The sequence below is a fragment of the Seriola dumerili genome, unplaced genomic scaffold (assembly GCF_002260705.1).
Source record: "Seriola dumerili isolate Sdu_G_001 unplaced genomic scaffold, Sdu_1.0 BDQW01000002.1, whole genome shotgun sequence".
Taxonomy (NCBI): Eukaryota; Metazoa; Chordata; class Actinopteri; order Carangiformes; family Carangidae; genus Seriola; species Seriola dumerili.
Window position 1 is genome coordinate 12020928 of NW_019174257.1, and position 17497 is coordinate 12038424.

General features: G+C 40.7%; 1 protein-coding gene across 2 annotated transcripts; it reads right to left on the reverse strand.

Annotated features, from left to right (window-relative positions):
* Nucleotides 1–249: 249 nt before the first annotated feature.
* On the reverse strand, nt 250–14790 carry hps3 (HPS3, biogenesis of lysosomal organelles complex 2 subunit 1). 2 transcript variants are annotated; one of them, XM_022761144.1, is made up of 25 exons: nt 14712–14790; nt 13427–13639; nt 13234–13305; nt 12530–12623; nt 12266–12339; nt 11394–11606; nt 10961–11030; nt 10657–10745; nt 10178–10295; nt 9886–10039; nt 9709–9791; nt 8932–9106; nt 8743–8824; nt 8124–8281; nt 7788–7889; nt 5419–5527; nt 5022–5284; nt 4333–4510; nt 3782–4015; nt 3148–3345; nt 2770–2973; nt 2453–2557; nt 1123–1329; nt 879–966; nt 250–652 (listed from the first exon to the last, which is right to left on the reverse strand). In XM_022761144.1, exons 2-25 carry the CDS (start codon nt 13475–13477, stop codon nt 525–527), a joined length of 3249 nt encoding a protein of 1082 aa, XP_022616865.1. In that variant the 5' UTR covers nt 13478–13639; nt 14712–14790; the 3' UTR covers nt 250–524. The 2 variants fall into 2 exon arrangements, with proteins under 2 accessions (XP_022616865.1, XP_022617607.1); XM_022761886.1 differs by lacking the exon at nt 7788–7889.
* Nucleotides 14791–17497: the final 2707 nt, after the last annotated feature.

The following is a 17497-nucleotide window of genomic DNA, read 5'->3' on the forward strand; positions in this document are numbered from 1 at the left end:
AGATGTGATTTCCTATATTGCAAGGGCATTATTAAAGTTTTTTTTTTTTTGCAAAAGAATGTAACTAAGTGTAAGTGTAATGATGTGTACAGTGGTTTAGGATGAAAATTAAAATGAAAAAATGTTGTGAATCTTATAAGGGCCAAAACGCAACAGGAGCAACAGACTCTGGATTCCAATATTGTTGAAATGAAACAGAAACAGACAGATTCTTTTAATTTTTTTTAATATATTTTAAAAACAATAACAACTAACCCTAACCCTAACAACAACAAAAAAATACATGATTGTCTGAGGTCAAACATCCAAAAGGCTGCTGGTGTAGAAATGATAGAGCCAGGATGATGTTTTTAGTGTTGCCTGGTTGAATCATCCTCAGCAACGACTGTCCAGGGTCTGATGCAGCAGTTCATCGGCCAACAGTCAGCAAACATCATTCAGCAAGTGGTGACACATTTGTCTTGTATGTGTGCGTGTGTGTGTGTGTGTGTGTGTGTGTGTGTGTGTGTGTATATGTGTGTGTCTCAGATGAGCAGGTGTCTCTGGCTACACGTCAGCAGGTGAGGCAGGAAGTACGCAGCCGTGCCGTCGTCAGGTATAAGCTCCAGGAATTCCGCGGGGCTTGTTTCCATGGCGACCACCACCAGTGTCTCTGTTGACATGGAAACCAGCCACATTAAACCAGGCACCAGAACATTAAAACAGAGGTGTTTTTATTTTCATTCTCTCATTAGAGATAATACATCAATGCAAAGCATCAAAGCAGACAGTTATGTTGTCAAGTGAGAGGGTCAGTACAGTGAAATCAATAACTCGGGTGAATATGATATACCCTTCGACAAAACTTTCATTGTCCGTACTGTGGGAAAAGCCTCTACCTTTGAGAGCAGCCAGTAGGATGCTGTTGTCTGTGTCAGATCTCGCTCGATTACAAAGCTCTGGGAGCAGCTTCTGCCACCATAATGCCTGTAAAGATCAGACATGGACACAGTCAGACAGGATGATACTCTGAGGGAAACTGGGTATAAAGTCAAAAATAAATCAAAATACAGTCTCGATACAGAGTGTATGAGAGTGAGTGAGTTTAAAGAAAGACAGATTAGCCTGCAGCTGAGCAGAGACCATGTTTTTGTCTTGTAGCTGGTGATTGGCGTAGGCTATGATGGCCTGAGGACATCTGTCCAGCAACTTCTCAATGCTGCTGCCGTACTGTCCCCTTCTGGTGTCGCAGAGGAGGTGCAGGCTGAAGCCCCATAAGGTTTCCTCTGACAGACGCTCCAGCAGAGGCAGGACTGAACCAACAGACAAGGAAGGACCACACAGGAGAGACTGAAGAGACACAAAGATTTTTTAGTCATCGGACATCTGGATCTGAAGATATCGAGAGCTCAGCTCCCAGTCCCTCAGAGACGTCCTGTCTGCTGAACTGCGTCGGTAAATCATTGATTTGTAAAACTGCTTCATTCTGTGCTTCTATTGGTTTTAATCCCCTGGACTATTTGTTATGGAGAGGAGGACACCTCTTCATATACTTCAGCAACCAGCAAAAACCTGATGAATGTTTGATTCAGAAGTTATCAGAGCAACAATCGAAACAAAGGTTAGGAGCAATCTCAGCTCCCAGCCCTTCCCTGACGTCTCTGTCTGCCGTATAATGTCAGCAAAACACTGACTTTTAATGTGAAACTGCTTTATTCAGTGTTTTTAACGGTTATAATCATCAGGAGGAGACCTCTGTGGATAATTCGGCCCCTGGTAAAAACCTCCTGAACGACTGACACTGAAGGTATCCAAACTGGGAGATGCTGACAGCAATGGTTTTGAAGACAACTCCCATGATCCCACACTATTTCATGATGTCACTCAATGCCATCTTTTGTTATTGTTTTGAGAGACCCCTCAGAAGTTACAATCTTCAGTTTTCTTGGCTTGATAATTGTCAAATTTAAAGATAATAAGTATAAAAAATACGGATATCTAGTACTAAAAATGCTATGTGTAACCTAATTCTTTAAATTTTAAACTGCACAAGTCCCCAAATCCAAATGGTAGCTCCCTCTACAGTAGGTGTGTCCAGGACCACATTTTGCCATGACGACACACACACACCCAGACTCAAAACAATAGCAGTCCTGCTGTTGCGGCTGGTAAAAATGCAGAGGACATGCTGTTACACTACACCTTAGCATTTAGCATTATGTTGTCACAGTGGTCACTGTTTAGCAAAACAGCTCTCACTGCTCTCAACTTTTCATAAAGTTAAGTGTAGCTGTATAGTTGTATTGTATATGTGTGTATCAGCCTAAAATGTGCCTGAAGGAGTGTTTGGGTCTTGTCCTGCATTTCCATTAAAATCTTATAATTTTAATGATTCATATAGTTCCTTTAAGTCTTATTTAACTACTACAACACCCAGAAACAGAAGCACCTGCTTTGTTCATAGACAAATTACCTGCAGTTTGTGTAACGACTCCTGGTGTTGGAAGCTGGTAGTGTGAGCTGGACTGAGAACAGTGAGCCAGGGGTACAGAGCACCGTAATGGGAGCACGAGTTGATCTGAAACACAAATGAACTGATTTCAGAATCGTATACCATGCAAAAATAATACCTACAAAAAATCAGCTAGAGAAAACAACCAATGTCAATACCTTCAATTTCAACTCAGTTTGTTTTGGCTTTCACATGAGATCATGAAATACAGTATTTTATAAATGTGAGAGATGAGATGTACAAGTTGTTACAGCCAAAGAAAACAAAGATGACTGTACCAGATCGTCAGCGCTCTTCAGCGACCTGCGTCTTGAAGATGTGTGAGCGAGGCTGGGGTGTGCATCTGAGGTCGTGTACATCAGTCGATCGATGTAGACAGAGGTCAGTCTGAACAGAAGCTCCTGGATGACAGGTTCGTGTGAGGAGGCCATCAGTGTCGCCTCCCAGAAATCCACCTGTAAGCAGTTCTCACAGCCCAGCTCCTAGACACACACATAAACACACACACATACACTTATGTTTCTATTGCTATTCTTTCATGTACAATTAATTAAAATAGGCCAAAAACAGATCTTGCAAGCTATTATTTTGCTGCTTAACTTTCCAAGTCAGTGTGACGAATCAGTGGGCTGATTTTACTAATGACATACACACACCTTGAATATGTGATCAGCCTGTTCCAGTTGAACTTTGTTGTTCTCATGTAGAGCCACCATGCCAGCCACCAGCAGTCCTGGATGGGACTTTGTAAGCTGGTGACTCAACGCTGTGGGACGGATGTGTGTGTGCTGGCCTCCACATCCAGCATGAAGCAGCAGCCGCGGCTCCTGGATGAAACCGTACACCAGCAGCATCTGAACACACACACACACACACACACACACACACACACACACACACACACACACACACACACACACACACACACACACACACACACACACACACACACTTACTCTCATGTTCACAAATATTTACTTATTTTCCTCGACTGGCATTTAAAAATGAAAACCGTTGATTTTTATATAATTTATTATATTAGCTCATTAAATGTCTCTAAGAAAGCTTAAATAATAAAAAGTAGTCATCAGTAGCTGAACTCATACTTTTGACAGGTAGAATAATGTTCAGCCGTTGTAGCTAGAAGTCAGTGAATGTTAATGTGCTCTAATATCTTTGTTACTGAAAGACAACTATGTGCTGTCAAAGAAAGAAGAACAGATATTAGTTTCTTCTTCACTTGATAGTACCCATTAACAAACACACTCCACGTCCTCTGCCCCCACTAACCTCAGCATGTCTGTACAGTAGCTGTGTGAACTGTGGCAGGTCATCTAAACGCAGCATCATGTTTGCCATGGTGATTGTCAGTGGGACCGACACGCCAGATGTGTCCTCCAGATGTTGTAAAATTTGCAGCGTGCGGGCAGGACTGATGTTTATCATGGACGGGCTGGCACATACGCTGATGAGCTCTGAGGGATCTGATTGGCTGAAAATGTCGATGACCTCATCAGCTGATTCCTGTAGAGAGGGAATGAAGTTGTTTTTTTTTTTTTTTAGTTTCACTAATTGTTTCAGTTCGCAGCTGTAAAACAAAGAACTACTGATGTACAAATAGTTATGTAATTCATATTTTTTTCTACTCTACGTTTGCTGATAATGTTGAAATGATGCAGTTTATGTTGATTCATACACTTTAACCATTAATCAATTACTTTACCACATTTACTTTACTTTATATTCCAAGTTAAGACAAGACATTCTAAAGTTGTTAGCATCTATAGTTTATTCAGCCTCAGACTGACACAGCATAGCGCTTTTATTTATCCAGCATGTACCTGACTGAGGCTCTGCTCCATTTCCTCTAACAGATAATGTTTCAGGTAAAACAGGAAGCCAGGGCCATAGAAGTGAGGGCTGGCAGGATGTGGGCGGTTCCTGACCATGACCTCTGTGACTGACAGACCTGACATCCTGTAGTATGGTAAAGCCAGGTGGCAGTCCTTCTGGCTAGCCCTTATAGGAGGGAAGAGAAAAGAATTAGTGCTAAAAACTGACACAAAATACATAAGGATTAATGAGAAATGAAAGCAAATCTTAAAACGGCAATAAACATATATTAAGATTAATGTGAAGGAATGAGGAACTTTAAGGGATAAAATAACTAAAACTGAAATGTAGACAAAGAGTGACGCTCTAATTGCTGCCAATATGTTCATCAGTCTGTTCTTACATTGATGATTAAGAGAGGAAAACCAGGTAATTTAATTCAAGGGGTTTGATGGAAACTAAATTAATTTAAGTGTGTTTTGTATGTAGGCATGTGTAGGTATGTTATGAGACAGTTCTTTGTTTTATACAGATGTTTAACAGTAAAAACAGTCCAACACTTTACTGTTTAATTCCTGGTTTTCCTACTCAAATACAACCCAGTTGTGTTCCGTTTCATTAAAATGTTTCCAAAAGGAGATAATTTCATTCATTTCGATTTACACAGTTCAAAAAAAATCTAATTAAGTTAATTTACCTGCTGAAACAGTCTCCTAGCTGTGCACAGTTCTGCCTGAGGGCCTCCTCCAGCTCCTGTCTGTCTGTCTGCGCAGCTGTCTGTCTCTCAGGCTGTCTGTCTGCGTCTCCCTGCAGAGACGCCGTGGCGTCGCCCTCACTCTTCTGTTGCTGCTCTGATGTCTGGAGTAAGGCGGCGCGGAGGAGGAGGTGAGCTTCACTGAGGAGGTGTCGAAGGCTTTGGGCCTGTGGGTTGGTCTCTGCGTAGTGCCGACTGTATTCAACCTGACACACAGAGACACACAGGTGATTGTACAGACTCATAAACACATACAAAGTCACACATTCAGACACAAACACTCACAGAGCTCAAAAATCTGTCTGAATCTAAAATAATAAAGTGATCACATCTGAGTTACCATCTCTTGGTAGAGGGTGAGGGGGGTGACGGTGTCGACCACATACAGGTTCCATCCATGTCCTGCTGCACTGGTTTCTTTGGGAGAGGAGATTGTCCACTTCCTGGTCCTGAGGTCAGTGAACACAGAGAGGTAAACAGAAGTACAGTCAAACTGAGAAAGGAGCCAAATCAAATCCTCTCTGCGTCTTATCTCAAGGAGGAGATGTTTAGTCAATCTCAAAACGTGCAGACTGTTCAAAGTGGATTTTGGCACCACTGATGTCAACACAAAGAGGACAACGAGTTAAAATTTCAACATGAGTTAGGTGCAATGTATCGCTGATTTGGCCCCAGTCTGGAGTCTAGAAACTGGGATTCAGCCTAAATATCTACTATATAAAGTTACTTTAAAGCTATAGGAAATTAATGGTCTTACTATCAACTCCCAGAAATGTCCCTGCTTTTCCTTTACCTTCATTTTTCCATTTTTTGTTCTTGTTGTAAAAAGACTTTTTAATCTGTTTCTTTACTGGACACTGATGATAAACTGAAGATGTACACAAACACATTACACATATTAACAGGCTTTCCATGAACTGAACTGACAAATGATCCTTCTGACGTGTCAAGAACTTGTAGATGTCAAAGAACTACACCAGAGAGGAGAGTGTGATACTGTGATCATGGATACTACATCAACTGCATAATACTACTACATTTTACATGACCAAACAGTTAGTGAGCTGTTAGTGAACAGGTTAATGTGGATAATGTGATGGTCCCTGGACAATGAATAGTCTGTGCAGCGTGTGTGTTTGTGTTATGGCAGCTTCTTAAATTCAGCATGTGGCCTCAAACATGTGGTATGTTTTTTTTTTTTTTTTTTAATATAAACAAACATATGTTGCAATATAGCCCCCCCCCACACACACAGACCCGTTATGAGCGATAACCATCATGGAGATGATTGCTGCATTTAGTTGCCATTATTAAACTTGCTGTCAAGCGTTGTCAGAGCAAGTTTACAATCAAATCATGGAACATGCAAAGGGGGAAGAGCAACACCAGATCTGGACATTTTGGAGGTCATACATCACCTGTCAAAGACTTGCGCTTATAACTGCCTGTCCATAACTGCCTGGTGAGGGGTTCACGTATAACATCAAAGCCCTGCACTAAAGTAGGTGCTGCTGTTTCCTTGCAATTTCTGGCATCAGTCATACGTGGAGAAACCACTAATATTTGAATCCCAAAATGCAATTATACATTTACATATCATTTATTTTCATTTTTATTAAGAACATAAAAAAAAAACAAACAAAACAAATATCGGTGTGTGTGTACATGGCTTGCAAGAGACCGGGAACCTGTCTCGTAAAGCTGGATTATTAAATTAACTGACTGAAATTACAAACAGCCCTTTTATTTTTATTTCAGTCCACACAGGATTAGTTTGTGAGCAAAAAGTCACACACACTGAGGGCAGTTAGGATGGTTATGGTTGGCTAGGTTTAGGGACTAATACAGGAAATGTTGTCACTTTTAGACCAAGCTGCAAAGTCACAAAGAAATCTGGATCAACATTAAACTCAAACTGAAAAAAATAAAATAAATCAATGGCCGTTTTAGGGCTTTAGTATGTTGCAATATGGTTTCTTAGCTTCTGAAAAGGTAAAGTCTTAACTTTTATAGGTGTGTCAGCATTCATTTTTCTATTCAATGTAAAAAAAATGCCAGCTAGCAGCTGTCTAATGTCATCAAAAAACAAGATTTCTCATAGTGGGCTGGACACTTTATTTAGTTTGTCATTCCTTATGTGCTTCAGTTACGGCACACTGCCGGTCATGTGCACAGAACCAATGCAAATCTACAGTTAACCTCCAGAACTAAGGTATGAAATGGTGAAAACTTGAATTTCTTTTTTAATTTAATGAGCAGCTCACATGGCAAATACCTGATGGCTTTACTTCCTCATTTTTAAAAAACAAAGTAGTACTTTATGCCTCCAAAAGAAAAAAAAAAGGGTTAGACTGATGGTCTTAAGTGAAGGCTAAAAGATAGAAAGAGAAATGTTGATCTTATATCCATTTTTCTTCAGAGGGGATTCGTCATAGGGGGAAACTTTCCTCACTGATATTCCAGTTCAGGCTAATTACCACTGTTGGATCACAGCCAGCCATGCTGGTTTCACTGGCAAATGCAAATGCTGCTTCACTGGAAGCTGAAAGAAAAACCTTTTTGTTCTGTGACATCAAAGGTGAAACCTAATCTAAGGATTCGGTTAATAATCGTTGCCTCACGTAAGTATTTTTAGGGTGTCCTGGCGTTGCTGCTTGGCCTGAATGTGACAACAGACACTGAGGGGGGCGGGGTTTGGGTTTGTCTTACAGGAAGGGGCGTGATAGAAAGCTCTCCAGAGCCGGCGTGGTTGCGGGATCGATTCCCACCGCCAGGAAAATACCAGTCAGCATGGTGTGTTCTTTCAACTCGCTAAAATACACAACACACACACACACACAGTAAACAGGTTTTTATAAATGCACGTACGTCTGCGCACACACATCACCAAGTGCTGACAAGTCCCTCTTTAAAATCTTCCGGTGTCTGCAAGGAGGTATCTGAAGATGAATCTGAAAGGTTTTTGACTGATACAATATCATAGTCATGTGTGTGTTGTAATGTATAGTGCGTGCTAAAGTATGTGTGGGTGCGCACGTAACTTACAGGCCCCTGCGCTGTGTGCTGCGTTCCGTCTCCTCTGGTGTCTCTGTGTCGGCGGTGGAGAGCAGGACAACATGGCGGCCGTAGACGCACACTGAGCGCAGGCCGATGAACAGCTGCATCCTGAGCGCACACACCTCGAGGCTGCTGGGCGGACAGGCCTTCACACACAGACAAAAATGCACACGCACACCCAGGGAGATAAACACACATACAGAACATCATTATTTTAAGAACCCGCATCATACAACAGTACTAGTGCTTTTGATCGCAGCAGGAATCAAGCTGTATCGACCAACTGTCTGCCCACAAGAGTGCAGAAGATCTTCATAACAAGCTGACGAGTCCACAGCCTTACATGTTATCACCTTCAGTGTTAGCAAACAATTGTCTACTTTTTACACTGAGCATCATCTGCCAATTCCTGAAAAATATTTCTGACTTTTCCACTTTCTTCACCACCTATCTCCTAACTCTGTATGTCTGCTGTTTGGTGCTGGAGAAGTATCAGACTGAAAACAATGTGATTAAAAAAATTAAAAAAAAAACCCAAATCAGCTAAAAGAGGCTTCAAAGCAAGGTTCTAGGGTCAGGAAATACAAGTCAAGGATTAGGCTCACACCTTCATGGTGGTATCGATGTAGGGGTCTTCAATCCTGGCTGCCACTGCTGCACAGCGCACTGTGAAACACTGCAACGCACTCCTACCAGGCGCGCACAGAAATCAAAATACACTTACTCATTTTCCGCACATAAATCTTGACACTGTGGTAATAAGGAATTTCCGTATCAAATCAGACCGAGGACGTACTTTGTTATGACGTGCAACAGGTGGTCTGTTAGCACCGCCTCCAGGACCTTCTCTGGATATTGATAGGCTGAGAGCAGCTCCACTCCGCCTTTCAGGCTGTACAGGTAGCCGGCGGTGGGGAGGGAGAAGAAGCAGAACACGCACGCCGGTCTGTCCGTGGACACTGACTGGTTACCTGGAGAGAGGCACACAGAGAAGTCATGCATGCTCGCACAAAACACATACATAATGATTCCTCACACACTCTTACCCAACGAGACAATCAAACCATCTGCATCTCCCTCTATCACACCAACAGGGGACAGTATTCAATTAAATATAGAGGTGTACAACTGTGGAACACCAAAGATTTAAAAGAAAATCAAAGGAGGCATTAATAAGCACCCAGACTGTGTTGTTTTTTTCCACACTCAATATATATTGTTTTGTCTTTTGACTTGTCCGTTTTCGTCCGTTTTTATATATTATTTATTTTTTCTCTCATTTTCTTTTTTTCCTTTCTCATTTCTTATGAGCTGTAGAAATACAGTGGAGAAATCTGCTTCTTAATTAGTCATTTTGTCTGTTAGGGAGTCCTCAAATTGTAAATCTTCTATGAAATTTCACTTGATTTCAATACAAATCAACTCTAGAATCAAGTGTCATCATTTTAAACCAGCAACCTGCAGAATTCTGTCTTGTTTAAAGATGCTAAAACTTATCTATAGCAACTCAATGTAACCAGGGAGTCAGCACTGATAATGATCCATCTGCCCGTGTCTCACATGTTGTACTCACTGGTGAAAAGCGGGTAAAGCTGCAGGGAGTGAAGTTGTGTCTCCTCCACACTGCAGCCCTGGAAGAACTCTGGAGTAAAGCGCCTGCAGGAGGGAAATGAAACAGGTTAAATATACTCATCCTATACCTCGACCGGCAGAAGATCTAAAGGTCAAACTCAAAAATACACAGACACACCTGAAAAGAACATATGACAGAGTGTATTGTCCTTTGTCCTCCAGCCCGGTCTTTTCAATGCTGACAGGGATGTCACAGTCTTTAGCTCGATCACCGAGCAACTCCTGGTGCTTCGGAATGAGCAGAAAGTCAGTCTGGTCTTCGAGATGATCTGCTGCACAAACAAATACACACACACAAATCACAAATGATTGTCTCAAGTGGCCCTTTTCTACATTCTATAGACTAAAAATAACTAAAAAAAAACAAGCATTAAAGAGGGGAGCAAACACTGATGAAGTTGTGTTATTACCAATTTTACTTGTGTCCGATGATTCGTCCAGGGTTTTAGATTCAGAGGGTGTTTCCAGTTTCAGCACTAGCACCTCCAGCTCTGCCTGCACTGCTACATATCCTACACACAGCGCCACCTTGAGGGGAGGTGTTAAAGTAACACAGACTGAAACAAACTGTCTGTTTTAGTAGTTGGAACGTAACTAAAAAATAGCAAAACAAAAGCAAATGCAAGTCTTCTGTTTGTGAAATGATCAAGAATTATTTACGATGCCAATGATTTGTTCCAGGCAGATGTCACACTTCCAATTTATGAGTGTGCTTGTAAGTAAATGCTAAGTATGTGTGTGTGTGTGTGTGTGTGTGTGTGTGTGTGTGTGTGTGTGTGTGTGTTATTCACTGTTATGTCTGTGTAGCTGATAAAAAAACTGAACTATGACATAACACTACAAAAAATAAGGGTTAAGAAAAGAAAACTGAAGCATACATTGACAGTACCTGTTTAGGTGTAATTTTTGGAACGTGCACGATGACCGAGCGTTCAAAATCCAGAGCGGAAAAATTCTGATTTGAACTTGAGGTCTGACCTACGAGCAGAAAACAAGGAGAGGTCGGATCAGTCTCAGTCCGAGGAGGAAACTGTAGAAGAGTCGGCTAATTGTGCATCTTTCTCCATTGGGGATTTATTTTTCATTTCTCCTTTTGGGGTGGTAGAAAAAACTCTATTCTGGTTTGTAAAGACTACATACAAGTTTTAAAACAAAATGACTCTTGAATGAATCACACTTATGACTTAAGTTACCTTGACTGTGACTGGAGGGCTGCTGAGCATTCGGCCAGGGGCTCTGAAGGTTCTGTTGACTCTGACTCTGCTGTTTTTTATCCAGAAAAAGAAAAATATTGCCACTAAAACACTGATTGTATCAAAAAGTCCACTTATGTTGACTAGAGTAGATAAAATACAGTGACAAAAACATGCTTAAATTATGGAAAAAAAAAAAAAACATCTGATATTTTAATAGTTTTTGAGGCCTGAAAGATATTGCAAGAAAATATTGGCACTTTAATGTCCTGGAAAACTTCACATCAAAAACTGTGAATCTGTAATGGTGACCTCAACCTGTAACAGAAGTCAAAGAAGTAAATATGCCATTTCATTGTGTCTTTAAATGAAGATAATTTACAATGACACCCACAGAGGAGCTGAACTCCTATATGAGCAGCCGAATTCGTACCAGGTTCTGCTGGTTCTGTCTCCTCAATGTGAACAGAACCAGAGTGTTCTCGCAGCCGACCAGCAGGTCTCCTGTTACAGAGCAACACGCCATGGCAACAGGTCGCTCTGACAGAGGGATCTCTATGATTTCCATCTGCACTCCGCCCCGCACAGATGCCCCACGCAGCAGGTGGCCCAACAAACGCACACCAACGCGGGCTTTCTCCTCAGCCTGAGTGGAGAGAAAGGAAATAAACACATAAATACACGAGGAATAAAGATGACAGTGGAGGTGGGATTATACTGCAGGAGATATACAGATGGAAAATGAACTATAAAGCTTACATCTACAGATGGAGGCAAACAGATCTATATTCTCTTGATAGGGAGAAGTTTTTTTCCTTCATCATCTGAGGGTAATTCTTAGTTTGCTTGTGTACTTTAACATTAACATAGGCAAGAGCTGCCTGTACACCCCTAAATGGTTGGAAATAAATTATATTCAAAATGGTGGAATGAATGGAATTAAACTGCTTTTAAAAGGGTTTGAAATCCATCTCAACTCATTTTTCTCTGTGCCTATTGCCACACACATCAGTGCACCAAGACCAAGCCAAACCAGGTTTAATATTAATACCACAACAGAGTGTCTGTGATTCCAGGCTTTTTCCCTCAGAGAGAAACAGTTTTTTAGTTTATTGTTTTGTTAAATAAAGGCTGCTATATGTTTTGTTCTAACCCCTAGTGATAATATTGCATAAATTGAAATATCTTTATATCAAACCATAAAAAAACAAAAAAACAAAAAACGAAGTACAATGGTGTGTGCTTCTGTTTCACAGCACTGTGATATAAAGTATTTGTGAGAAAGCTCAGCTGGTCAGTGTTTACCTGGTATCGCCAGTTGGTGTAGGCTCGCAGGTAGGTGGCGCTGTTCTTCTCCTCAATGGTCACCAGGTAGTCTCCTGGATGTGAGGGAGGAGAGAGGAGGCAGCAAAGGAAAAGCCAGGATGTTAAAATGTCTTCCCTCACACTCACACTGAAATCACTGCTGCCGTCGGCTGCATCGCTTGAATATAAAACATGGGAAACAAAGAAGCTGCTACAGGAGAATGGGGATACTTGTGACAAAGGCAGAGGAGGAACTGTGGTTACCTATCTTGCTGTGCTGGATGCTCCTCACGGTGCCCATGGTGGCAAAGCGGCAGATGAGAGGGCAGCCCTCCTGCTCCACACTGTACGCTTCCACCTTGGTTCAGTACAACACAGTCAGTGCCCTGCAGAAGCTTTTCATTTCCAAATGGTCCCTTCTATGAGATTTAAGATGATCAACGCTGCCATTCATGAATATTCCCACAATGTGCAGACATTTACACTGGTATATATTAGGGCTTACCACCTCTTTTCTAATTATTAAATACTAGATATGCATTTATTGGTTTGAGGTACTATATCATTATTTCTACCCCACTGAAGGTACAGGTGTGTCTCTCTGTGTTAATGAAAAAACTTCCCATGTCTGTGAGTCAGTGGAGACTTCTAAATTATAGTGGAAATACACAGCTTTGGAAAAGCCCAATTTTGAGGTTATTCAATATGAACACATTGTCATTGATTTTGGTCTCAAAGTATAGATATTACACTGAAAACATCTGCATCAGTCATTTCCTAATATGCCTCTTGCTTCTGTTTAGTCTGTGCATCCATTTGGAGGTAGGTATAGCATCTAGTAAGACAACAATAATACAGTGCAATTACTGGAATAACGTGCACGCAGACAACTGGAAACAAGTTATTTTCTGATAAATTACAGAAAGAAAACAGATATTGGCAAAAGAATATGCATAGTTTAAGGTCACCTTGCATCCTCCAGTAGCAACCACGAACAGAGCTCCACCTCCACAACAGACCAGTCCAGGCTCCTGCTCCACCTGAGCCACAGAGAGGGACAGTAGATAAGACTACTGCAAAATTATACATACATAAAAAAAATCTACAACAAAAAAAAAACACAGGTATGAGTGGAATCAGTATTAATGAGTTTCCACTGACCTGCACTATCTGCTGTGAGGCGAATGGATGGCAGTTGTACACGTGCACCATGTTTGGTCTGTTTCTTGGAGAGCTCAGTCAATTCAGTAGACGGTGGAAATGTTTATTAGCCTCTGAATGCGGCTTTCTCTTCCTTTGATGGTGCTAGGATACGGAGAAATCCATGAACTCCTCCTCTGTTCTATGTGTGCTTCGTGGAGGCTTCATCCATGCCTGCAAAAAAATAAAAGTTTTGAAGGCATTTTAGTTTAGTCCGGTGCAATCTACCATATCAACAATAGACTCTTATTAGAGTTGGACATTTTATAGATATCTCATTATGGTACGAGAGAAGAAATGATTTAGGATTAAGGATATTATCATGTGAAAATTTCATATTCAAGCACATGTGCAATTTTCAGATATTTCACATTTGGAGCTTAAGACATTCCATTTGAAAATATCCATTTAACATCTAATATCACATGCAAAACACTATAAATTCCTAAAATGTAGTGTTGCTTATCACATGTGAAACAGCATTTCACATAAGGAATTCACAGCCAGGAACATGTCATTTATAGACATTTACAAGAATTTCACATGCCCAGTGCAGTGGGCGATGATGGAGTTTAGTTTGGGGTATTTAAAGTTTAAAATGAACAGCAACCCATCTTTCTAGAAACAATGGCTATACTTTTGATAATCCACAAAGGTTCAAACATTTCTGTTTATTTGGCATTGAGTAGTTTAAATGAAAACATAAAACTAGAACTGGCTGCATTTTTACTGTTGTTTTTCTTCATCTTCATGGTTGCTTTATATATGACTGACAGTTTTGGGAACTAAACCATCATTCAAAACTTTCTTGTGTACAGCTCAGTCTCTTCTGAAAGCGCCTATCCTCACATTGTCGACATCTAAATTTATCCAATTTTATCTTTATCTGACTGAAGTTCTGACACTTTAAAAACCAATCTAACAAAGTGAAAGTGTCAAAATAAGATGTTAGGGAGCCAACAGAGCAACACATTAGCAAGAAAAGGTAAAAACGAGACCAACAACTAACTTTAAGGTTGAGTTAAGCTTCCTCTGTATCTCTGGCCGTCCATCAGGAGCTGAAACAGGGTGAGTTTCTCTAATCGATATCACATGTCGCAGTCTTGTGAGCAGCAGCAGCAGCAGCCCCGAGTGTTTCAATTCAACTCAGTTTAGCATAGTTAATCGCCGGTTTATTCACATTCTTATTATTGATGAAGCGTCACAGTTTTTACACAAAATAAAGGATCGATTATTAGTGAATTACCGTCTTTACTGTCGGCTTCTCCTCCCTTCTTACTTCTGTATTCTCCTCTGCGGTTTATTGATTTCACGTTGCAACACAGGAAGTAAACCACCACAACAACAAAGCGCCCGCCTCCAGTTGATTTTCATTGGTTCCCGTACCTGCTCCTATCGCGTATCACGTTCCCATTGGCTGTTGAGCTGTCATGAACTACAGGGCAGATCTACGTCTGTTATGATTTTCATTTTTCTGTCTTTTTAGGCATTTGTTTCACCATTTTATCTTGTGGTTGTGTAATTACTCAGGTGGAGCACTGTCTTCAGTTCTGAAATAGTTTTTATTTAGACTAAAACCTCGAGATAAAAATCAATTTAATCCAGTAATCTGTGATTTTTTTAAATTCCAAAATTACAGATGCAGGGTAGGTTCAGGCTGCTTAAGAATAGTTTACTGTCTGGGTTTCGGTTGATAATCACTATTCTTGTGTTGACATTTCGATATTTTAATTGATACATCGATACTTTAATGGAATATACATCCTGGTACTAAAACTAAATCAGTCAGTCAGTTGTGTTGTGTGTGGAGAAGCCCGATTTGAGGATTCTCTCTGATTTCTAGTTATAAGACAGAGTGATAAATGTTTCCAAATACAGACTTAACTGTCCTTGGTCACAGGAATAACATATGTTACATTTAAAAGTTTCATTTAGTCTGAATTGCTTTCAAATGAATAAACTGTATATTTTTGAATGTTGTGTAATTATTTCTTAGCAACTTGAACTTTATGCACAGCTGCTGTTGGTCTCTTACCTTCACTTACTGCTGCAGTTTATGAATTTTGAACATTCTTTCATTCACAGCCGGTTTGCTGCTTTACTCTCTGTGCATCCATGAGAATGTAAGTACTCATGTTGTGTAAATATGTCATTTAATAAAAGAGCAGTCATGTAATCCATTTATATCCCGTATCTAAGGGAAAGGTTGGCATGGGGAAAATAGCAGGAAATGAATAAAAGCCATCCTAGATTCTGATGGCAGAATGTTGGACTCCTCTAAGGCCACCAGTTGGCCTGCACTTCAGCCAGATCTCTCAGCCCAGACCTGGCCCAGTCTTTTCCAGAATAATTTCAGCAGCATAAGAAAAGTAAACTGGGGAACAAACAAATGCAGAAACTTTTCATACCTGTGACAATATCGGAAGTCAGGTGAACAGGAAACAGGGCGTGCAGGGAGGAAACAGAGCGGAGCACAGAGGGTAAGTCCGACAGGGTTGGAGGCTTTGAATTTACTTTCTCAGCAAAGTGGTTCAAGAAAATGTTAATTTCTTGATGCTTCATGTGAACAGGGCGACATCTATTGGTCAGAATGTAAAATGGGCAAACGCAATGTTTGAATATCACCATGATTTTATTCTATATCCTAAGCTTAGGCCTACATTTACTGTAAAGTAATTACTGTAAAAACAGTCTATGAAAAGCTGCCCAGGCCAAAACTGAGTACTTCACTTACACTTGCATATATACTGGCACTATGCACATGCACATATATGCATACTATCATGCATATAATATATATACACATGCATGCATAATGTGAGGATATGTGCATGAGTATGAGGGTATATGAGTGTGATAATGTGTGCTTGAGAATGTTTGTATCCAGAAGGCACCACTACCACTAGGAGGCACACCAACCACCAATAAACGTAGAAGAAGTAAAGACAGGTGGAGGCAAAAAGCATTATGATGGTCACCCATACTGTGTGGGAACTTTGGGCAGCAAGTTTTCTGCTCTGGAAAGTCATTTTATTTAATACAATTAAAATGATGTGATTTCATAGGGATGCCAGAATCCAACTCAGGCCAGAACCACACATTTTGGTCCCCCACAACCAGCAAGAAATAGTTAATCATGAGTATGACTCTGCCCCAATAGGCTCAAATTAGGGTCAAAATTATTTTGAACTTAATGTAAAGTGATGTTCACAAATAATTCCAATATTTGCAGTTGTAAATCAACCTTTGTAAACCTGTAAAATAAATCTGCATGAGAAATTCAAGTTTTGCTTGTGTAGAGGAGATGTGCATGTGAATCAAAACTATGAACAAATGATCAGTCTTAAGGTTAAACAAAGACATAAAAAAGAGGAAATGGTTTTGTCAACATCTGTTTACTGATACAGAGCAGAAAGCTGTGTAAAACTCTGCACCCAAAAGTTTACACACAGTGTAGCAACATTAACAGGGTCAAAATTTGTACTGAATGAATGTTGCGTGATGAGTTTTACAGTTTTCCGCTCTGTATCTCTACACAGACATCCACAGAGACATCTTCTTTCCCTGTGTGTTCGGTTATCCTCACCACTGATCACTGGATCAGTTTTGATTCACACAGTCTCTTTTTTAACAAATACAAATCTCTCTGCTACAGGCACATTTTTTTTTTAATTGAATTTTGAATTTCTCAAGCTCAAAATCTGCTATTCTGTACAAGTACTAGAATGTGATGCGGACCAAATTTTTATCTCAGTACGTGAAGGCAGTCTCTCTCTCTCTCCCTCTCTCCCCCTCTCTCTCTCCCTCTCCCGGTTCTGACAGGTACTTCAGTGTTGTCGCTTCCTGCAGACCTCAGCTGAGGTGTCGACAGCAGCTCAAGTTGATATGTCATTCGCCGACTGAAACTTTGCAGTACCTTCTACACCGTGCTATGATGAGGGCACTACAATCAGCGCTGTAGTCGGTGTCTCCCACATCAACTCTGCATTACATCCTCAGCAAGTGTGCAGATTGCATGCAGCAGTCCCCTGC